General features: G+C 44.4%; 1 protein-coding gene across 1 annotated transcript in view; it reads right to left on the reverse strand.

The window, feature by feature from the left end:
* LOC121284085 (microtubule-associated tumor suppressor candidate 2-like) overlaps positions 1–24,761 on the reverse strand; it is a 397,712-nt gene that overhangs the window by 14,788 nt on the left and 358,163 nt on the right. Inside the window, exons 11-13 of the mRNA XM_041199139.1 lie at positions 7,445–7,659; positions 4,913–5,018; positions 3,005–3,078 (exon numbers count right to left, since the gene is read on the reverse strand). Coding sequence (XP_041055073.1) covers positions 3,005–3,078; positions 4,913–5,018; positions 7,445–7,659 — 395 coding nt within the window. The remainder of the gene's footprint in view (positions 1–3,004; positions 3,079–4,912; positions 5,019–7,444; positions 7,660–24,761) is intronic.

A 24,761-nucleotide genomic window follows, 5' to 3' on the forward strand; every position in this document is an offset into this window, starting at 1 on the left:
GCCCTCCACCACCACACCTCCCCCCACGGCTTGACCCACAATGGAGCCCTTGGCCGGGCACTGCACTGAAAGCTAGCTAGGATAAAGCAATTTGCTTGTGGCCCCCCTCCACAAATGCCTCCTTGATGTCCTACAGGTGATGTTCGCGAGTGCTGCGCAAGGTTGTGTGCATTCACCTCTGAGTTCCCCTCAAAGTTCAGGCCACCAGGTGCACTCCTTTTAAAGGCAGTCATGAAGCACAGCGTTTTGAAGTCACGCGACATGGGTGGTAAATTTGACGTGGAAGGGATGATTCATTCAGCAGGGCTTACAATTAGATGCAAATGTATTAAAATAACATTCCCGACGTGCAGCAGCGGGAAATGCAGCTCACCATTGACGGGTGGAGTGGACAATGGCAAATTGGTTTCACGACGGCGTAAGACCGATTTTTGGGCTAGTCGCCTTATTGTCCCTCTCCCACCTGCCATGATGCCCTATGCCAACAGGGTTGGAAGTTTCCGGCCATTGTGTTTCGTAGTCGTTAGGCCTTTGTGCCCCCCACCACTCTTTTTAGGCTGGGTCTATGTCCCCCGGAATCATTCGCGCACAGTGAGGCAAAGATCTTTGCCAAGTCCCTTGTGAGCCATGTGTGAGAAGCCTCCCACACATGCTGATCCTTTGCTCTTTACATGCTTATCGGTTCAAGTGCCTTTGCAGTGCCCGGCCAAGGGCTCCAATGTGGGTCAAGCCATGGGGGGAGGTGTGGTGATGGAGGGCAAGGCTCAAGCATTTGCCAGGGGAGATGGGGGACTACATGCTGAGGTTCCCCTTCAGTTGTCCAGTTGAGCTGACCTGCAGCTCCGCCCATGATGACCCAATTCCCACAGTTCCCATCTCGCTTTCTCCACCTGAAGGTTCTGAGCAGCCATGGTAACAGCAAGCTTCAAGACCCACTCAAACACCTCTTACCCTCCCCCTTTGGAACTCTCTTCCTCAAAAGGCAGTGGGAACAGAGCCTTTGAATATTTTTAAGGCACAGGTAGATAGATTTTTGATAAGCAAGGGGTGAAAGGTTATCGGGGTAGGTGGGAATGTGGAGTTGAGGTTACAATCAGATCAGCCATAATCCTATTGAATGACAGAGCAGGCTCGAGTGGTCTACACCTGCTCCTAAGTCATTATGTTCGTATGTTCTTCAAATCTGCATGCAGGAGACTCGGCTTGTCCTTGAATGTTGCGAAAACAAAATTCAATATTAACCAACATCTGGTCAGTCAAATATTCCACCAACCATACATCTTGAAGGAGAGACTCTGGAATATGTTGAGCACTTCCCATACCTTGGCAGCCACATCTCTCAAAAGGCCACCATTGACAAGGAGATTCAACACCGAATCAGCTGTTTCAGCTCAGCCTTCTACTAACTACGGCAGCAAGTGTTTGAAAACAAAGATCTCTGCAAGTCAACAGAATTCCTGGTGTACACAGCGAGACCTGCACTGTGAAACCAGTGACACATACGAGTGTTAGAAAAATTCCATCTGCCTCTACTGCATCCTCCGGATTCAATGGGAGGACCATCGGACAAATACTAGTGTCCTTCTTGAAGCCAGCTCCACAAGCGTTCAGACAAAACTCAGTGTTGATGGATTGGACAGTGTCAAAAAGCGTCCCCCCTGCCAGATCCTGGGGAGGAGGAAGAAAATGCTTCAAAGACACTCTGAAGCTTCCCTGAAGCAAGGCAGCACTGATATATGGGGAGACAGTGCTGTAGTAGTAATGTAGCTGGACTAATAACCCAGAGACCCAGACTAATGTCTCAAATATAAAGCTAGGCTCAGTAATGGTGACCATGAAACTATCGTCGATTGTCATTAAAAACCCATCTGGTTCACTAATGCTCCTTAGGAAAGGAAATCTACTGTCCTTACCTGGCCTGGCCTACATGTGACTCCACATCCACAACAATATGGTTGACTCTTAACTGCCCTCTGAAATGGCCTAGCCAGCCATTCAATTCAAGGGCGGTTTGGAATAGGCAGCAATTGTTGGCTTTGTCAGCGACGCTCACAACTCATGAAAGAATAAAGGGATAAAAACATTCATTACTGGGAGCAGCTTGCTATCAATCGTTCAGAATGGCAACAGCATGTCCATCAAATTGCATCACGCTTTGAGTCACAACGCCTTAATGAAGAGGCAGAGCAGTGGCAGAGAAGGAAAGAAATGGAAATAAATCCTGCTCTCCAAATCCCACTATCTCGTGGGACACCCTGCCCCATGTGCCCAAAGATATTCGGGTCAAGAGTTCAGTCACATGAAGACCCATGGCAAAACTGGTGGCCCTGAGTAGACATCATCCTTGAATTGAGGGACAGCTGACATTGCTGGCGATGCTCTTTGTCAAAACTTTTGACCATGCAGGAGCCTTATGTGGCTCAGTATCAAATTTTGCTTTATAATTGTGAAGTGCTTAGAGATATCTTATTATCTTAAAGGGCTATAAAATACACTTTGGTGTTCTTGTTGGCTGAGTTTGTGAAACAATAACTCAGTCTTGCACCTTTGACAATGTCATTCTTGAACCAAGCAACAGTAGATGCATATGACTCGTATTCTAAATTTTGTTTTTCTCTCTTCCCCCACTCCCTTCCCTCACCATTACTGATGGCAATGCTAAGATAAGGAAATCACAGTGTGGGAATTGTGGGCACCAGCCTGGATTCAACAGTTCGGCAATAAAGCACAATGGAATGTGGCCACCTGCCCTGCGCATTTTGTGCTTTCATAAGGTCCCGTCTTCAGGAGAGAGATTGTTTCATGAAGGAAAAGAAGCATGAGTCATATTGGTCACAATATCACACAAAAATAACAAAATTACTTTCATCATGCAGTTGCGTGTTTGTAAATCTGGGGAATGATTTGCAAAACATTTTTTTTTGGAAAGACAGCCCCTAATTAATATATATACCATACACGAACAAATATAGTTTTCCATACGTAGTTCATACATAGTACTAACCTGAAGAGAAAGTCTTAGTTTTTCAAAATTGTCTTCTAATGTCATCCTCTCAAATTCATGGATGGCTTTTAGCTCTGAAAGAAAAAATGCTGCAGGTGAAATTTCACCGAACAAATGCTTGTGAAAAGGTCAAATTCCCTTAAAGGAGGGATGAGATCTGAACTGTATATGATAACCAGCTTCAGATAATAGTAACAGGCCTATTAACATTTAATCATCTTTCCATTATCAAACATCATGATTCTTCTCAATCTGCAGTTCTCCATTGAGAACAAGTTTGGTTGGTGAACCTTTCTTGGAACTTACAAGTTTTGAGTTCCAGAATCATCTTTCCTGCCATTTTCAGAACCTATACAATCCATTAATGCCCTTTTGAGGGTTAATCTAATATATATGCAGCAATATAAATACAGTGGCTACAACAGCAGGTTGGAGGCTAGGAATCCTGTGGCAAGTAACACACCTGACTCCCCAAAGCCTGACCACCATCTATAAGGCAGATGTCAGGTGTGCGATAGAATACTCTCCAGTTCCCTGGATGAGTGCAGCTCCCACAATACTCAAGAAGCTTGACACCATCCAGGACAAAGCAGCCCATTTGACTGGCACCCCATCTACCATCTTAAACATTCACTCCCTTCACCACCAACGCACAGTGGCAGCAGCACGTATAATTTACAAGACGCTCCAAGCCACATGCCATCCTGACTTGGAACTATATTGCTGTTTCTTCACTGTCGTAGGGTCAGAACCTGCAACTTTCTTCCTTACAGGACTGTGGGTGGAATTCTTATAAGGCTAAGAGGCGCATGAATGGAGCTGACTCTGTTTCTCCCTACGCCCTACACATACAAAAAGCATATGCTTCTAGTTTGGTTCTGCAGAGGAGGCGCGAGATTTCCTATCGGCCCCCATCGCAATTGGCAAGCCGCCTACAAAAGCATATTGGGTGCTGGCAGCTCATCAATCAAATTCAGATAAGTCTCAATCATGGAACAGACTCTTGTTGGTGACAGCAAGTGGATTGGGTGCTCCCTCTGCCCACTATTTGCACAATTGATACTATATGTAAATTTTATTCTAATAAATGAAAACAACACCCCTTTTTGATTGACACTGACACAAGCAAATCCACCTGGTATTTCTTAATGATCAGGTTATTGGTGTATTATCCGTTATTGACCTTGAAATGACTAATCATTAATGCTTCACCAATTCAAATCATTAATACTTCAAAATATACGTAACAATGCTGTTCAATATCACTCTTTTAACAATTTCATTGCTCCTTATGGTATAGTAGGTATTAGCACCATCCAGTGTTGGACTAAGCTTTACACACCAGAAAAGTTTTGGTTTGATTCTAGGTCTGTAGCAAGTTTGCTAATCTCAGCAGTGGATGGGGTTCCTAGGACTAGCTTCAATCTCCTTCTGCAAAATAGGGGACAAACACAGGTGCAGCTCTGACACCCTCCAACTAAATGGTCTGAAGGAGAATGACCACTAGAGATAAGGTACCAGAATGTTGTAGGCACCTGTCAAGCCTTTGGAATTAAAAAGTATTTATTGAGTTTGAAGATAAAACAAGCAGTAAGTACAAGTATTTCCGTCGTCCACAGAATCATCCATTAAAACTATTGTAAAAACAAAATCAAATGAATTGTGCAGAACTTTATCAGGGAGCGCACCATAAAAAGATGAGGAAGAATAATGTGGGTAAGAGTGATACAAAATATCACTTGAAAAATGCTTGACTTCTTTACAATTAGTCTAATCAATGCTTCTTTTGACAACTGCTTACCGCAAATTTTTCCTAGGTTTTTCCTGTACTCTTGTAAATAATTTTCTATCAGTGCTTTTAGCAGTATGTCACACAGCAATTTTCTCTATATTAGTCATATGCATTACCTTCAAGTTTCTTTTCATGCTCATCTTGCAGAATAGTTATTGTAACAGTGTGATTGTTCTCCACTTCTGTGATTGTACTGGTATGGGCAGTTGACATTTCTTCCAGCTGATAAAACACAAGAATAAAACAACTGTAGACAATTCCCCTCTGAAGTCCCAATTTGTGACTATCTCAACCAATTTTTCCAACATCCAGTTCCTCCAATACTTACTATCAAACACTAAAATGTAATGAATATAATAAGTTCATATTGGAGCATTAAAGTACCAAAATTTCCTGGATTATTTCCTAAATGTCTGAAGCTGCAAATGTATGATTGGAGATGTCCCAATATGATAATTTAGTGATACACCAATTGAGACAAAAATATTATGATTGCAACTCTATCACAAATGATGGTTTAGAAGCAAAGGAATATTAAAAAATGTGTTGGTGGGACTATGTGGTGTAGGTTATCAGCAGACTGTCACTTTAACTTTAGCACTGGGCTTCAATATGGTCCAGGCTGACGATACAAGAGTCTTGTTTCGTCCCTGGTTTTTAATAAAAATTGACAAGCCACTGGACAAAATTAAATCGCACTGGGTGGAAATCTCAGTTACTACAAGAATGGTGTGAGACATTGAAATTTTATAGTGATGCAACGGCATTATGTATCTGAAGTTACGGTTAAAGCATATTGTTGACAAAGATAGGGAGGTTTACCCTTCATCTAGTGTATGTTATTACATTTTTGGGAACATATTTCCACAGACATTCTCTCGTCTTGATGCAATCAAGTATTGCTTCACAATTAGACTTTCTTATTAACAAAGGCACATTCAAACCATATAAATGTTCAATTTTTTCTTAAATTTCTAATGTATTTTTAAAAAGAGGATTCAGATGCCATCTTGGCACTATAACTGAGAAGGAAATGTACTGGTATTTGGGACCAAAAGAATTTCATAAATTTACACTTTGGTTTTTTTGTATGGAGGTTTCAAGATGGCAGCCAGTCGTGAGTTAATTATACAAAGTATCAAAAATAAAAATAAATGAACTTTATTTATCAAAATTATATTTTTAAGTACCCAAAGAAGAATAGTGAATGATCTAACTTATTTCACTTGTGAAGAATATTTTCAGAATTCATCCATGTCTTGGAATGTTATGCTTTCTTCATACAAGAAATAAACCTGGTAACTTATTGCTCTATATTATGCACTATCTCTTTATATTCTCACCAACACTGCTTAAGTTTCACCCTCAATAGAACACTATTTACTGCATCAGTTTCTTACAGTAGCTATTCTGATTGAGGCTGATCAATTAGTGTCAAGGTATGGGTAATACTGTGACATATGCCTAATATCTCCTTGGATCCTCGTTCAGGCAATTCAAAATAATTATACATATGATACTTAACACATATGAGGAAAAGGAAAACACATTACTTGTCTAGGCTGAAATTAAGTCCAGGTTTTTGCAGTGAAAATATAGTGTGGTAAGCCACATTGTTTATTACTACCTCTAAGGACAACGTGCGTTAAAATATGCAGGCTATCTATCCAGAAATGCCAGGATGTGCCCACCTGCAACCATGCTAAATTATGAGGTTAGGGGTTGGTTGTATAATTTAAACAAACTGGATAGGAACCAACTTCTCCCAGAGTGGAAGTCTGAGAATGCTATCTACTTTAATGATGTGTGGGGTGGGACCGGGGGGGTGTTGTGTGGTGGCGAGGGGCACGAAATGGATTACTGAGCTCCTTCTAGATTTGAAGTATGTCCTTGTGCTGAAATATCACAAAAAATAAATTAAACAGTCTTCCAATCTTTCGAGGCCCAGACTACAATCCAGTGCTGGTACCCCAGACTGGCTCAGTTCTAGCAGACTGGCCCATCACTATTCTGGCAGGCCAAGGAGGAAGATACTGTCAGCCTTGGAGTTCCCTCTCTTGGTCATGCCTCTTCTTTGGGGTGAGTGGAATATCAGGCCCCAACAAAACCCTCAGAAAAGGTGGATACTTTGAATTTCCAGGTCCCAGACTAATTTTTTTTGGTTCTTTGATGGGATGTGGGCATTGCTGGCATGTCCAGTATTTGTTACTTATCCCTTGGACTGAGTGGCCATTTCAGAGGGCAGTTAAGAGTCAACAACCTTGCTGAGGATCTGGAGTCACATGTAGGCCAGACCAGGTAATGATGGCAGATTTCCTTCCCTAAAGGATATTAATGAACCAGTTATGTTTTTACAACAATTGATGAAAGTTTCATGGTCACCATCAGTGAGACCTGCTTTCAAAGTCTTTTTTATTAATTGAAGCAAAAGCTACCAGCTGCTGTAACAGGGTTTGAACCCATGTCCCCAGAGTATTAACCTGGGCCCCTGGATCACTAATTGCCATTACACCACTGTCTCCCCTCCCCTGAGGGCTCTTCAGCTGCATCCTTTCTTAATTTAGATGGGATTGCACTGGAAGAGCTGTGGATTTTGAGTCCCATTACTCTTTAAAGTAAATAGATGATAAAATGGTATTGACACAGACCTGATCCTTGTGCTCAGAATCAATTTTCTTGAGGTGTTCCCTATGTTCCTGTATGAGACGCTCTTTTTCTGCAGTATAATGAGCCTTCAGCCTTTCTTCAAGGGCCTGAATCTCCTCTTGTTGTTGCAGATGGAGCCTCTGTACCTCAATCTCAAATCTCCTCTCCAGCTCCTCCTTCTCCTTTTGCAGCTTTTCACATCGTGTTGTATTAAGGGCTGAAATAAACATTGCAGTAAAATGAAATCACCGATTGGGACCAAAGATAATACCAGGAAAACACCTCTAAGCTCTTAACTACCACCGTTGTATTTTTGCAAAACATTAAAAAATCTGAACCCAGCGATCAGAAAAAGGAAGACTTGCATTTATATATTGCTTTTCATGACCACTGGATGTCTCAAAGCTTTATATTAATGCAAATGCAGCTAACACAATTCATGTATAATGCAAAGGTAAAAGGAATTGTTTTAGATTATTCCCAAACAAAGGTCACGTCTACTGAGTATATTTTAAGCTGTACAACAATTGGGGTGAAGTACTGATGGTTCCATACCTATTATTTGTGATGGTCATTGCAATTGAACTGAGAGTATCACAGAAGAAGCATGTTAACATGTTGAAACAAACCATTTAAAGTTTTTCTACCTACAGACTTTTTTTTTCACTCATGGGATGTGGGTATCACTGGCCAGGCCAGCATTTATTACCCATCCCTAGTTAAGAGGGCATTTAAGAGTCAACACATTGCTATGTGGTCTGGAGTCACATGACAGCAGATTCCCTTCCCATTAATGAACCAGATGGGTTTTTACAACAATCAACAATGCTTTCATGGTAGACTTTTAATTCCAGATTTTTATTAAATTCAAATATCTGCCATGGTGGGATTTGAACCCAGGTCCCCAGAGCATTACCCTGGGTCACTGGAGTACTAGTGCAATGACAATACCACTATGCCATCACCTCCCCATGACCTATTATCATTTATATGCCTGGTAGATGTAGTACTAACACTCCACACAACATCCATTGATTGCTAGATCTAAATGTTAAGTAGTGGTTTTATCAGGGCCAGAGTTTTACTTCTGACAGGTGGGCTGGTCAGGAGCAGGTGTGGGCGGGAGTGGAGCCAATTGCCGCCCGTGATCGGCTCCGCGTCGCCATTTTAGGTGGGCGGGCCAATTAAGGCCTGCGCAACATGAACCATGGCTCCCGAGAACATCGGGGGGGGGTGGGGGGTGGGGGGTGGTGGGGGGGGGTGGGGTGGTGGTGGCAGTGGCGGGAGTCCATTGACCGCCGGGTCCAAAGGCGACCTGGCGACCTATTCAAAAAAGGCTGCAACCGAAGTTACACAGGAGGATGTCCGACAGCGCTCTCAAAGAGCAGGCCAAGCAGGAGGGCAGGTCAGCAGGGCTGTGTGCCCCAAGATTTTTAGATGAGTGCCACGTTGCTCTCTTCAAGGAGGTGGCAGCATGGCACGACATCCTTGTGCCGAGAGACGGGAGGAGGAGCTGCCGCCCACATAACAAAATGTGTCTGGGAGGAGGCGGTAGAAAGGGTCAGCACCACGATGTGGTGAGATGCACCTGGGTACAGTGCTGCAAGAGGTTTAATGACTTTTTGCTATTGGGAAGGGTGAATGCCGTGTTGGCATGGGTCACTTATCGCAGCGGTTAGGTAGGCCCTCTCTGGCACCCTCCCCCCACCCACAAATCAGAATTTTGTTTTTGCATTCATTCATTCATGGGACGTGGCCTTCACTGGGTGGGCCAACAATTATTGCCCATCCCTAGTTGCCCCTGAGAGGGTGGTGGCAACCTGCCTTCTGTATCCTCTGCATGTGGTGCAGGAACACAGTGCTGTTTAGGGGCAAGCTCCAGGATTTTGACCTAGGTACAGTGGTGGAGCGCCGAAATATTTCAAAGTCAGGATGCTGAGTGACTTGGAGGTGAATTTCCAGGTGGCGGTGTAGCCATCTATCTGCTGCCCTTGTCCTTCTAGGTGGTAGTGCTCGTGGGTTTGTGCTTTCGTGGGAAGATCTTAGGGTGTGAGTGGCAAATGTGATGGAGGCAGCATCTGGGCAAGGGGGGTCAGCCCTGGCTGCTTGGAGTGAGTGTATGGTGGCTCCAGGGTCACGAATGGATGAGCCTGCAATGTTTCACTCAGGTGGGGGTGGCAATTGCAATGCAGGTACAGGGTGGACTAATCAATGCTCCTCTCTCCTTTCAGGAGAAGACAGCACACAATAATGCCAAGCAGCTGCGGACTGGTGGAGGGCAGCCCCACCTTCTCATAATGACCAGATGTGAGCAGGAGGCTCTCGAGCTGGAGAGGCACCATGTGCCCAGGTCAACCGGGTGCAGTGAGGTTGGGGTGCCACTGGGAGATAAGAGTGCCGTTCACTGAGGTCACAATGCCTGTCATTGCAAACATTCCACTGTTGACTGTATATTGAGTTCACCATCCAACATGGGTTGCCCATTGACAATGGTAGGAGGAGCGCATCCTGATCCGGGTGCCAGGCATGCACATTAACAGTGTAACGACTTCTGCTAATCAAATGTCCTTGTTCTTCCTTTCAGCCTTTCCGGAGCACGCCACAATCAGGAGGCAGAGGGACTGCCTTTGACTCCTGAGGGCCCCGAATATATAAACACACCAGTGTCACACCATCTCAGCCAGGCAGGCACCAGGGCAGATACCAGCATCTCAGTGGGGATAAGGTCATTGGCTAGTGTCTCAGTGCACAGCGGTGGGGGCAATTTACACTCACTTAAGGTGCAGAGGGAGGCAGAGAGTGCCTAGGATGCTGGCTGTCGGATGACTGCAGAAGACCAGGAACATGCTCCATCGGTGGCTGATGATGAACCTCTGGAGTCGTCCCTGAGGCAGCAGATGCTGGAATTCCAGCAGGGTGTGCAGGAGGATCTGGCAGAGATACATGAGTGAATGCGTGCCATGGTGTCCGTGATGGAGGAGTCCATGCAGAGCATGAGCAATGCAATGACCCTCATGGCCTAGCACAATGCCTCTTCTATGGAGAGAGTGGTGACCCTCATGGAGATGCTCCTCCAGGAGAACAATCAGGGCTTCCTGGGGATGCGCTTGGACCTGCAAGCTCTCACAGCAGCACTGACCTCAGGTGGTCAGTGTCAGTATGGGAGATGATTGGGCACCAAGTATCCCAGCTAGGTGCCCATCTGTCAGTGGTGAGGAGGGAGGTCCGAAGTGACCTCACATTGGTGCACGAGCTGCCTGTCATCTCTGCATGCTCCTCTCAGGGCACTCCGGATGAGGGCAGCAGTTCCTCCGCCCCTCTGCCAGTGACTGTGGCCTCTGATGAGGCTGCGGCAGCTGGGCAGATGCCAGCTGTGCCACTAACCACTCCCTAACAGTTGGGGCGAGCACAGGCTCCACGGGCCAGAGAATGCCCGCAAAGGTCATCAAGGCCAACAGGGCAGCAGAGTGAGCAGGCTGTCTCAGGTGCCGATGTCAGCCGGGGGGCGGGGGGGAGCACCTAGACGTAGCACCCACAAATGTAAACGCAAATCACCTTAGGCACACCACGGGCTTCTCACGGGTGGTTTTCTTATGACCCCCTGTTTCAGTTGCTTTTCATTCCGTGTGCTGTTCAACACCTTTTAATGGACTTTAATTTCTGTATGCAAGTATACAATCATTAAATGTTTTGGTTCTCAACAAGCCTCTGGGTGCTTCATTAGTTCTGCAGGTGTAGGGGAACCCATGAGTGAGTTACTTGTCATTGAGTTTTATTGACAAGGCACATAGTTAATGTTCCTAACCAGGCAAATGTTGCTCTCGGGTATTGATAATGGAGCCTGCAGTCCTGGCATGTGTTGGAGGTTCATCTGTAGTGGGCTAGCTGAAGGAGCGTTGGGTCAAAGACTCCTGGGTGTTCCTGCCTCCCTGGAGGTTGCCCGTCTACCCCCTCAGCATTCTCCTGAGCGTGCTTGTCCTTGGACTCACTACTGGACTCATCGTCTGCAGCCAGCGCATCTGCGTCCTCATCTTCTTCCTCCACTGTGTTCCCCCTTTCCAGTGCCAAACTGTGGAGAGCACAGCATGCAACCACTATCAATGACACACTATCTGGGGGGTTTTGGAGTGTGTCCCCTGAACGGTCCAGGTATTGGAAATGCGCCTTGAGAAGACCGATGGTTCTCTCCACCACCGCCCTTGTGGAGGCGTGGCTCCTATTGTACCGCTGCTCGGCCTCTGTTCTTGAATGATGGAGAGGCGTCGTGAGCCACCTATTGAGGGAATAGACCTTGTCGCCCAGCAGTCATCGATCAAGCCGGGACAGAGCACTGAAGAGCCCTGGCACCTGGGAGTGTCTGAGCATGTAGGCATCGTGGGAGCTGCCTGGGTACCTTGCGCAGACTTTCAGAATCTGCATCTTGTGATCACACACTATCTGCACATTCATGGAGTGGAATCCCTTCCTGTTGATGAAGGCTCCTGGCTCACCCGCTGGCACCTTGATGGCCACGTGTGCAGTCGATTGCACCCTGGATGTGGGGAACTCAGCAATTGCTGCAAAGCCTCTGGTTTGCTCTGCCTGGCTGGCCTCGTCCGAGCGGTAGTGAATGAAAGCCAATGCACGCCTGAACAGAGTGTGTCACCAGTTTGGCGCAACTGTGGACAGCTGACTCCAGGAGAATCCACAAAGATCACCCACCAACCCCTGGAAAGAACCAGAGGTATAGAAGTTGAGGGCAACCATGACCTTCAGCACCACTGGCATGGGGTGTCTGCCCACACAGTTGGAGCTGACCTCAGGGCCCATCATCTGACAGGTGGAGGTCACTGTCTCCCTTGAGAGACGGAGCCTCCTTCGGCACTGCACCTCAGACTTATTGAGGTAGCTGCATCACCACCTGTAAACCCTGGCAGCAGGATAGTGGGGTCTTCTGCGGCCCCTTCCACCTTGGACTTTCTGTTGGCCCTGCACCCCTTGTGCCTGTGCCGGCCCTCCCAAAGGTGGCTTCCCTGGAGGCTGAATATGGCCACCTGGCCTCCTCCCCCTTCTGGCCCTCTCTACCTCCTCAGAGGAGGTGACTCCAGTGGAGAGCACAATCCACATTCTCAGGGTAAGGGAAGGCTGACTGAAACCTACAAGGCCCCAAGTGTTATGGTTGCTCCAGAGAGCTAAACTGAAGGCTGTTTTTTTCTGTCAAAGCAGCTGTGAAGAGAATTGAAGCTGTCCTGTTCACACAAGCAAGTAACAGTAAGTTTAAAAAGTAAAGTACAAACAACTTGCATTCAGGAGCACACTCACCACTATTATCCTGCCTGTGGATGAGTTTTTTAAAAATGTGGCCTACGCCCCTGCCCGCTGCGCCTGTGCGACGCACTGAAAATCGCACGGGCTGCTAGAAATGGCTGTCAATTACTGCCTCAAGGGCCTTAACTGGTCTGTTAATTAATGGCGGGTGCGCCTTGGAAGTCATAGCACGCCCGCCATCCTAAATATCACGGTGGTGCACGGTGACTTCGGGACCCATGTCTGACGTCATTACGCGTCATTTTACATGCCGGCGTGTCAGGCCCGCCCCCGCACACCGACGGCAAAATTCTGCCCCGGGTAGTGGCAAAATGTTGAAAGTTAACGTGGATCATGTGTTTTAAATCCAGAAAAGAGAAGAACCGTATTAATAATATGTTCATACTGCTGTTGCTGACTCTTCTCCCTGTTGATTATAGTGGTCGGAGCTGTACTTGCTCTCTGGCCTTAATCCAATGGAACTGCTCTTCCCAATACTATAATCTCTTTGAGATAAGCAGGGTATAGCTTTATAAATCTACAACAGAAGAAGATTGAATTGGGTAATAATGAATGAACAGATATTGCAACAGAGGAGGGAGTTACCACATCTATTTTAACATGAGGTTAACACACCCAGGCCAGGATTTTCCGCTCCTGCCTGTGGCAGAAATCATTGCAGGTGGGTTGGAAAATTTGACGGAACAGCAAAAGGCCCGGTGACTTCTGGCAGCACTGGAAAATCCTGGCTCCAACGTTTGAGCTCGTGTGGCATCGTGTCAGATCAGTATACTTGTTCACACATCTGCAAGAACAAGTTAATTGCTGCCTTAAAGTCAAAATGTAAAACAAGTCTGGGTGAACCTCCAATACTTGAGTGTAATGGTTTTGAAACTGAACTTAAAACTGGAAAAACTAGCAGAATCCTTACACGGACGCACCAGGGGACAGAATTTAAATTTCAAAAGCAATATTCAGAGAATATGTTAGGCATTTATACTACTGCACAAACTGGTCAAAGTGTTCATCACAATTTCACTTGTTGACGAACTATCTCTTCTCTGGTTGCACGATATAAACAGGGACACATTCCTAAATTGTATTCTGTGATGCAAAATATTACCAGAGCAAACAAAGGCCTAAATATTTCAAGGGCAAGATTTTCCCCTCATCGGGTGGGTGCAGCGAGCAGGCGCAGGAACGGCTGCGAGATGGACCATCGCCTGTGATCAAGGTCCAACCGTGATTTCATGCTGGCTGGCCAATTAACAGCCAGCTAGCGTGAAACATGCACTGAGCACCTCAGTGCTGTCCAGGTTGGGGGGCGGGAGGAGTGGGAGCGCTGAAGGCTGCACATGCGTGGGGAAGCGCGCACTGAAAGCTCCCTGAAGGCACAGAGCTGCCTCAGGGAGCTGAAGAATTTTAAAGTGAAAAGTAAACATTTTACAAATGATATAAACATGTCCCCACATGTGACTCCATCATATGAAGAGGGACATATCAAAAATGATGTTAAAAAGTTTTTATTTTTTTTTTAGCTGCCATTGGAAATCTCATCCCACCCGTGGATGAGGTTTCACAAAAATGCAAGGCCTGTTCGCCTGCTCCCCAAAAAAACAGTTGATCAGACAGCGAAAAATACAAATGAATTACTTGTTTAAGGGCCTTAATGGTCCTCATGATTGTCAGTGGGCACGCTGCCGCCTCTCGCGCATGCCGAGACTGAAAGATCAAGAGAGTGCACGATGACATCTGAACGCTTGCCTGACGTTATTGCATGCTATTTCACTCCCGTTTGGGTCGGGCGCGTGCCTACCCGCGGGACAAAACTTTCTCTCCCGGGGTATGACCTTGGCAGTTAGGCTGAATTGTGCTGGCATGGAACTCTGCCGCTGATCCTACTGAAGTTTACAGGGTTCCGGTGAACCCAGGCACACCTGTGCTGATGGCACACCGGTCCCTGAGAACAGAGGAGTCAGGAGGTCCTCTCTCCTGGCCCCATCTCTAATATCAAAGGCCTATAGGAGAGGGCAGATGTACATCTAGCCTAATTTCAAGGTCAAAGGTTTTACCAGATATTATAATACAGTATGCAAATACTTTGGACTTCAAAGGGTTAAATCCATATCTGGGCTATTTTAGGGCTGACTAATTTTAAACCTCTATTTACATTAACCGTTTCAGAAAAGGCCACACATCACGCGGAAGCATTTATCCCCAAGACGGTGAGTGACCTTATCTTGAGCAATCCTCAGGCACAATGGAACCTTAGTCACAATTCTCTGAATAGATGACTGACCTATCTGGGAGACAACACTGTGGTGTAATGTTGCTGAAATAATTTGTTCATCACTGAAGAGGCATCATGGGCTTTGCCAACAAATACAGGATTTTAAAATTTCATGATCTATTCAGCTGCCTCAAAATACATCTGGGGCAGGATTTTCCCTTATCGGGCAGGCGCAGTGGGCAGATCAGGGAGCGGCCAGGAGTTACCCGCAATCGGCCCGCAACTGCGAATTCACGCTGGCTGGCCAGCTCACAGAAAGCTCCCTAAGGGCACAGAGCTGCATCAGGGAGCTGAAGAATTTTAAAATGAAAGTAAACATATTACAAATGATATAAACATGGCCCACATGTGACTCGGTCACATGAAGAGGGACATGTTAAAAATGATGTTAAAAGTTTTTTTATTGTTATTTTATTTACTGTTGGAAACCTCAATCCGCCCATGGATGAGGTTTCGTAAAAAACGCAAAGGCCACTCAGCCTATTTGCCTGCCTGCCAACCAAATGGTTAAGTGGGCAGCGAAAAATACAAATTAATTACTTGTTTAAGGGCCTTAATTGGCCTCTTAATTGTCGGTGGGAGCGCTGTCGATTCTCGAGCGTGCCTGCCAACTGAAATATTGCGTGAGTGCGCGATGATGTCGGGCCATGCGCCCGATGTCATTGTGCACTATTTTACTCCCGATCGGGTCGGATAGACACCCATCCGCGTGACGTAAAACTCTGCCCCTGATTATCACAAATTATAAAATGTGCTGCTAGTTCATCAGTAAAGGTTACTGCCATTCTTTTCAGCATTTAATCCATCATTCCTATCAATTTAACAAATTTACTTCAGCATAGATAGCCTGTAGATTATTAGGGCTGCCAATCAGCTACTGAAGTAATTTTGGCATGAGCTGAATGTTAGGTAGAACAACAAGTTGGGACTATGGGAGACGGGTGTAAAATTTAACTTTGGCTTCCACCTTTAACAAAGTTCTTAATGAGTCCAATGGCCTGCCTGCCTCGTGGCCAATGTGGTGAGCGGCGCTGGGAAGCCAATACAATGACTGGCCTTGTAGTTTTCGAGCTCTAACTGGCTCCGTTCCTGATGTTGGCAGGACCCCAACTTCAGCCCCAAGTCTGCAACAGGTATGGGGATGTAGCTGCAGTGTCTTCTGGTCTGACAGGCCAATGGAGCAGCATCTTCAGAGAAGGGATAATCTGCAAAGAGGGAAGAAGAGGAGGACTCTTCGCAGAAGACCCTACCCACCATGGTTTTCAAAAAGCACTTCTCATACCTCATCCAAGAGCAATGCCTACTCAGATTCAAGAAGGAGGTAGTCACAGAAACAGTAACCTCCTTCCAGAAGACCTGCAGCCTCACACCAGGGCGAGGACAGCATTGCCCAGTGGCTGTAATGGTCATGGTTGTATCAAACTTCCACATGGCTGGATCATTCCAGGTGGCAGCAGGCAGCAAAACAAGCACCTCCCACGCCTGAAAATTGGTGCAGATGAGTTTTTAGCCCTAGCACTGATTTGGGACACAGTGGTCCAATGATATGAAGGAGAATAAGTACTAAATTCATTAAAGTCAAATCTTCAGATCAATAAGTCTCCTTTTGTGAGGAAAATGCAAAGGTCATCATTTAAAAATGTAAACTTTTGTGCCAGAATGTTATTTTTTATGTTAAATGTTTAGAATATAAGGTGCAGAAACAGGCCATTTGGCCATACCAATCCATGCTGGCATTTATGCTCTATTCGAGCCTCCTTCCATCTCTTATCTAAATCTATCATCGTAACCATCTATTGCCTGCTCCTTCATATGCTGTCTAGTTCCCTCTTAAATGCATATAAACTATTTGCTTCAACCATTCCCTGTGGTAGCATGTTCCATATTGATGACCTCTAATTATGGTCTTCCCCGCAACAGGAAACATTCTCTCTCTATCCACCCTATCAAATCCTTTCATAATTTTAAAGATCTCTGTTTTCAAGAGAAAAGAAATCCAGCTTGTCAATCCTTTCTTGATAGGTATACACAAAACTATCACAGTCTAGCTATGGTGAAAAAGCTAAGGTTCAGGGCTGTATTAGCAGAATAGAGCAAAAATGAAAAGAGGTTGTTGTTTAAGCTGTTGATCAGAGCATCTCAGTAGTTATCATTGATCTACAACATTAACTTTTCTTCTCGCCTCAGATGCTGCCTGACCTGCTCAGGATTTCCAGCATTTTCTGTTTTTATTTCAGATTTTCAGCATCTGCAGTATTTTGCTTTTGCACCACAAGAGTAACTTATGCTCTTGTGAAAAGATATTGGTGACACTGGCCCAAATCTTCTTGTGTGGGGAGAGGCAAACAACTCAACTTAAGTCACTGATGTGCCACAGGATCCTGAGTCCGGATGAGCGCACATGAGCGGTATTTACATCAGGAAGTTTAAATATCTGATTGCTTGTTTTTACCTGCCTGGACCGCTTTGCAATCCCCTATGGTGAAACAGCCTTCTGAAAATCTGAATATATTGCATCTTCTGCATTCCTTTCATCTATCCAATCAGTCACGTTTTCAAAAAAAACTTGATTGGACTTTTCAAAAAAACTACTTATGTTTAACAGACCCAATCCTGATTAACCAATGCATTTCTAAATGAGTTATAAATTCTAAGGTTTTCCCATAGTTGGTCTATAGTTGCCTATTTTATCCTTTGCTTCTTATTGAACAAAGATATTACAGTGGTTGCTCTAGAATCTAACAGCATAATTTACATATTTAAGACTGCTTTCTTTTCCTTCACTTCTAATGACTTAGGGCACTTGGTCATCACAGCTCAGTGATTTATTCAACTTAGGTTCTTCTCAAGTATGCTTCTCTAGTATACCTACCATCTAGTTTCACCATGATTTATAAACATCAATTCAAAATATTTATTTTATATCTCCACCATATCTTCATCCTCCATAATCCCCTTCATCCCTAAGTGGTTCTATATTCTGTTTAACTATTCTTTTACTTTTTATTTACTTGGAAAGACCCTTACAAGGGCTAGTGTGGAGGATGAAAATAAGGTGGAGGTACAGTATTAATAAAAAGTACAGAACCAAGGTTTGTGTGGTCAAGGGGAGGCCTTGAGATTTAAATGGTTTCAATAAATTATAGACACATCTTGGAAGTCTCCCCACTGAAGAGGCCGAAATGTCTAAGAGAAGAGTCAGAGCTGGAAAAGGGATGAAGTGGATCCCTTTCTGAAAGAAAGCTCTAAATAATGCTGTAGTCCCCTTAAGAGTTTTTACCCATAGTTTTAACAAACCTACTTTTTTCATGTATATATATCTATATATTATCTACTGTTTTACAGTGTTCAGTGTTCTTCTTTATGTCATGCATGTTCTTCCAAATCTCCTAGCAAGGCTGTTCTCTTCCATCAAAATCTGATTGGATGATTGATAGTTTCAAATAAAAATTAATGACCAAATTGTCATGATTCAAGGTGTCATTCCAAGCCTCCTCAAGGCAGGCTCTACAACAGCCTTTGGACCAAGAGGTGCATCTTGTCTAACTAAGCTGACCCCACACTGGGTCCCAAAGAATTCTAGGCACAGGAGGTTTTACTTTGGAGTCTCTTTCTCTGATCGCCACTTTGATGATAGCCTAGCATGGGATTTGTTTATCCTCTGGCCCCAGAAAGACCAAGCTGCCAACTTGTGTGCCAACAGGTCATAGCCTGACATTTCCAGGCTCCAGCCTAGTTTCAGGTAATTTCAGTGGACTCCTGCACAGTTACTACCACACATTTATTGCTGATTTTTAAAAAATATTGTTGGCCCTCATTTTATCATTTTATGTGCATCACTAAGTTTCAGTTTTCATATCTCTGTTTATCCAATTAATTTAATACTTTGAGATGGAATTCTATTCTTGGATGTAACCTCTTTTTATTGAAATACTGTTGATGTGTAGAGTTTTCTGTAACTTTCCTACCCAGTTAATTTGGGTCAGATATCTTCTCATCCAGCTGAACTTTGCCATTTTTCTGGTACAGCATCCTCACTTTGGACTCTTTATTGTAATTTCATGTTCTTGCATTGAATCTGGCATTGTTACATGCATTATTTCCTAATTGTTCTCTTACTTTCACCAGTTATTTGTCATACTTCAATATGTAGAACTCAATCAAACAATTTTACTTTCCTTGCTGGAACAGTAACATGGATCAAGCAATTGATTTTCCACATGGCGTTAATTAATTTATTTTTCTCATGTCTATGTATTTATGTATAATCTGCAGTTTTACAATAATTTTCATATCTTGTCTTTGTGCTCTTCGTTATGTTACGCATCCTCACCCAAACCTCCCAGCGGGGTCATCCTCTTCCACCAAAATTTTATTCTGATATTTCATTACAGGAGTTAGAGTGTATCCGGGACCTGTTGCTAAAGCAAGTTCTTGTCAGTTTTCACTGACCCATTAATTATGAATATTGTGCATTGCACAACTTCATGACCAAGTTTTATTTGCTGAAAAGGTATGCCTGTTAAGTGATTGAGTAGTTTGAGAGAGTTAACTCATTAGAACAAGTGCATTATGTCTGCCAATTTTTTTGTCACATTTAATAAAGTTGCGTTCTCAGGAAGCACATATTCCAAAACCAAAAATTTCTCTAATGGGAAATAAATTACAATGAAGAAGGACCTCTCTTGCTTTTTGAAGATATACTTCACCATATTCCAGTAAAATCTTGTAGTAATTCTAGAGAATGCTACAACAAGAGCTAACTCAGACCAGCAGTTGGGCATATAAATTGGGCAGCAATGCTTCATATGTGGTATGTCAAAGAGTAGATTTAAAAATTAGAAACCATTGTACTTTGATTTTGAATCACCTAGTCTGCATTTGGTTTCCCAAATGTAGAGGGGGCCACATTGTGAGCAGCAAATACAATACATTAAATAGAAAAAAGTACAAATAAATCGCTGTTTCACTTAAGGAGTGTTTGTGGCCTTGGACAGTGAGAAGAGAGATGAAACTACAGGTGTGTCTCCTGCGCTTTCCAGCACATGGAAAGGTGCTGTAGGAAGGGGAGGGGTTGGTGGGGGTGACTGAGGAGTAGACCAGAATGGCATAGAGGGAATGCTGAAAGTGGAGGGGCGCGGGGGGTGGGCTGCATTTGGTTGTGGCATCACGCTGGAGATGACAGATATGGCGGAGGATAATCTGTTGTATATGAACAAAAACAAAAACAGAATTACCTGGAAAAACTCAGCAGGTCTGGCAGCATCGGCGGAGAAGAAAAGAGTTGACGTTTCGAGTCCTCATGACCCTTCGACAGAACTTGAGTTCGAGTCCAAGAAAGAGTTGAAATATAAGCTGGTTTAAGGTGTGTGTGTGGGGGGCGGAGAGAGAGAGAGAGAGAGAGAGAGGTGGAGGGGGGGTGTGGTTGTAGGGACAAACAAGCAGTGATAGAAGCAGATCATCAAAAGATGTCAACAACAATAGTACAATAGAACACATAGGTGTTAAAGTTAAAGTTGGTGATATTATCTAAACGAATGTGCTAATTAAGAATGGATGGTAGGGCACTCAAGGTATAGCTCTAGTGGGGGTGTTTTTTTTTAAAAATAATGGAAATAGGTGGGAAAAGGAAAATCTTTATAATTTATTGGAAAAAAAAGGAAGGGGGAAACAGAAAGGGGGTGGGAATGGGGGAGGGAGCTCACGACCTAAAGTTGTTGAATTCAATATTCAGTCCGGAAGGCTGTAAAGTGCCTAGTCGGAAGATGAGGTGTTATTCCTCCAGTTTGCGTTGGGCTTCACTGGAACAATACAGCAAGCCAAGGACAGACATGTGGGCAAGAGAGCAGGGTGGAGTGTTAAAATGGCAAGCGACAGGGAGGTTTGGGTCATTCTTGCGGACAGACCGCAGGTGTTCTGCAAAGCGGTCGCCCAGTTTACGTTTGGTCTCTCCAATGTAGAGGAGACCACATTGGGAGCAACGAATGCAGTAGACTAAGTTGGGGGAAATGCAAGTGAAATGCTGCTTCACTTGAAAGGAGTGTTTGGGTCCTTGGATGGTGAGGAGAGAGGAAGTGAAGGGGCAGGTGTTGCATCTTTTGCGTGGGCATGGGGTGGTGCCATAGGAGGGGGTTGAGGAGTAGGGGGTGATGGAGGAGTGGACCAGGGTGTCCCGGAGGGAGCGATCCCTACGGAATGCCGATAGGGGGGGGTGAAGGGAAGATGTGTTTGGTGGTGGCATCATGCTGGAGTTGGCGGAAATGGCGGAGGATGATCTTTTGAATGCGGAGGCTGGTGGGGTGATAAGTGAGGCCAAGGGGGACCCTATCATGTTTCTGGGAGGGAGGAGAAGGCGTGAGGGCGGATGCGCGGGAGAAGGGCCGGACACGGTTGAGGGCCTTGTCAACGACCGTGGGTGGAAAACCTCGGTTAAGGAAGAAGGAGGACATGTCAGAGGAACTGTTTTTGAAGGTAGCATCATCGGAACAGATGCGACGGAGGCGAAGGAACTGAGAGAATGGGATGGAGTCCTTACAGGAAGCAGGGTGTGAGGAGCTGTAGTCGAGATAGCTGTGGGAGTCGGTGAGTTTGTAATGGATATTGGTGGACAGTATATCACCAGAGATTGAGACAGAGAGGTCAAGGAAGGGAAGGGAAGTGTCAGAGATGGACCACGTGAAAATGATGGAGGGGTGGAGATTGGAAGCAAAATTAATAAATTTTTCCAAGTCCCGACGAGAGCATGAAGCAGCACCGAAGTAATCATCGATGTACCGGAGAAAGAGTTGTGGAAGGGGGCCGGAGTAGGACTGGAACAAGGAATGTTCCACATACCCCATAAAGAGACAGGCATAGCTGGGGCCCATGCGGGTACCCATAGCCACACCTTTTATTTGGAGGAAGTGAGAGGAGTTGAAGGAGAAATTGTTCAGCGTGAGAACAAGTTCAGCCAGACGGAGGAGAGTAGTGGTGGATGGGGATTGTTCGGGCCTCTGTTCGAGGAAGAAGCTAAGGGCCCTCAGACCATCCTGGTGGGGGATGGAGGTGTAGAGGGATTGGACGTCCATGGTGAAGAGGAAGCGGTTGGGGCCAGGGAACTGGAAATTGTTGATGTGACGTAAGGTGTCAGAGGTATATGAAGGCTGGTGGGGTGGAAGGCGAGAACAAGGGGATCTCTATTATGGTTCTTGGTGGGAGAGGAAGGAGTGATAGCAGAAATGTGTGAATTGGATCGGACATGATGGAGGGCGCTGTTAACTCCTGAGGGAAACCTTGGTTGAGGAAAAAAGAAGACATAATGAAAGTGTTAATATGGAAGGTTGCATCACCTGGACAGATGCAATGAAGGAGGCAAAACTGGGAGAATTGAGTAGAGTTCTTACAGGAAGCAAGCAGGAGGCACTGTAGTCAGGTTAACTGTTGAGTCCAAGGGTTTATAGTGAATATTGGTTTCTATTCTATCCCTAGAAATGGAGACAGCAAAGTCCATAAACGGAAAAGTTGGAGATGGACCATATGAAGGTGAGAGAAAGTTGCAAGCAAAGTCAGTGAAATTTTCCAGTTCAGGGTGGGTGCAGGAAATATCATCGATATAATCATCAATGCATCAGAGAAAGAGATGAGGAAGGGGACCTGAGTAAGACTAGAGCAAGGAATGTTCCACATTTCCCACGAAAAGGCAGGCACAGCTATGTTCCATACAGGTTGTTTGATATTCCTTTGATATTTTTTGGGAGATGTTAGCTTGCATATTTTATATGAACTAGCTTGCCTTTAATCTAGTGGGCAGGAAGTTCCGTATAAGTAAAATATTGAAATTAACAGGGATAAATTTCAACTTCAGTGGGGGTGGAAAACCACAACACCAACAACTTGCATTTGTACAGCACCTTTAAGCAACTTCCCATAGCCCTTCACAGGAGCGATTATCCACCAGAATTTGACACTGAACCAAATAAGGGTATTATGGCAGGTGACCAAATCTTTAGTCAAAGAGCATCTTAAAGGAGGAAATTGAGATAGACAGGTGGAGAGACTTAGGGTTGGAATTCCAGAGATTAAAGCCCAGACAGCTGAAGGCACGACTGCCAATGGTGAAGCAAAGAAAACCAGAGAAGTGCAAACGGCTTCGAATTGAGGAGCACAGTTATCTCAGAGCATAGCAGGACTGTAGAAGGTTACAGAGATAGGGACGGGGGTGGTATGGAGGGATTTGAAACGAAAACAAGGATGAAAATTTTCAAACTGACTTTATTGAATAGGTCACCTGTTACATACCCCACCCACTTTTCCTTCCTATCATCCGACCAGCCACCTTCAGTTTTCCACATCTGTCAATGTTGAAAATGATCTCCAATAATTTCTAGGCTAAAATGTAGTAATGTTTAATTCAAAACTGCTATAATAAATAATTAAAGCCAAGTTACTAGTCACCATATTTGATGGAAGCAGGCCCAAAAATAATTATTTGAATAATCTGAACAAATCATCATGCATTTCAGGGATTATGCTTTGAGTTTGAGAATGGCCTTCAGAAAAAAGTCTAATTACAATTTAAATTGCATATATTATTAAATGAATGGACTTTGGAATACATTCTCAGCCAAGTGTTTCATGTTTCTTAACCCTCATTAGTAATATAGTAATAATCAGAACTGCACCATAAAATTTTAATGTTGCAATATTGTTATAAAATGAGCCTTACCCAACAAAAGCCAGAGCAACTGAAAAATGATCCTAACCCATTTTTATTAAAATATCACCTCTATTAAAAAATTATGAAAGGAGTACATCATGCTAGGTGAGCAGATAGGAGCTATATTACATTTAATTGGAATAATAATGAGGTACCGAAGCAGATGTCTTATCAACAGGATCTATGTTGAAAATCATATGTGAAGAACCATACCTGATTTCAACATTGGTTTAAAGGTTTTTTGTGCATTGTTAAAAATTTAAGCAGTGATGGCGATCGCAATATAAGTGGAAATATCTTCAACAATTTATTTGGGCCAGCAGTGTAAAGGAGCTGGATCAACATCAATGACTGCAATCAAGGATGCCTCAATGTTATGTTCTACCATGGGGTTGCTTTGCTCGCGAACCAGTTGCACGCTTACCTGTCGGCAGGTGAATTGATTACATATGCTGCAGACGCAGAGACCAATATGGAATGAAGCACATGCTATTTATTTGCATAGGCAACAGAGCACTAACATCATGATTACCTCTCCAACCAGACCCTACTCTAGACTAACATTAACATGGTAGCCTGAGCGACACAGCTATTGGGTCTTACAGTCACGTGATCAATCTGCTCACGCTCTCTTAAAGGTGTATTACACCTCAGAATACCACATCCCTCCCCCTTTGCATTGAAAGTACATTTTACCGTATATTAGCTATTTACATAAATAAACTATTTACAAATTCAGTCTCTCAGGAGGCTTTTTCAAATTTGTTGACTGTCATACTTCTATGACTTTGGATGGTTTGTCTGAGTCCTCCATCTCAGGAGTGATGTGTCCACCAGGCTCGCCAGTAGGAACGTGCATCCAAGATTGATTCCAGGGATGTGGGGCTTGTCTTATGAGGAGAGATTGAGCAGTTTAGGCCTATACTCGCTAGAGTTTAGAAGGATGAGAGGAGATCTAATTGAGGTATATAAGATGCTAAAGGGGATAGACAAAGTAGACTTGGAGCGGATGTTTCCCCTAGAACGAGAGGCCATAGTTTTAGGCTAA

This window comes from Carcharodon carcharias, chromosome 11 (genome assembly GCF_017639515.1).
Source record: "Carcharodon carcharias isolate sCarCar2 chromosome 11, sCarCar2.pri, whole genome shotgun sequence".
NCBI lineage: Eukaryota > Metazoa > Chordata > Chondrichthyes > Lamniformes > Lamnidae > Carcharodon > Carcharodon carcharias.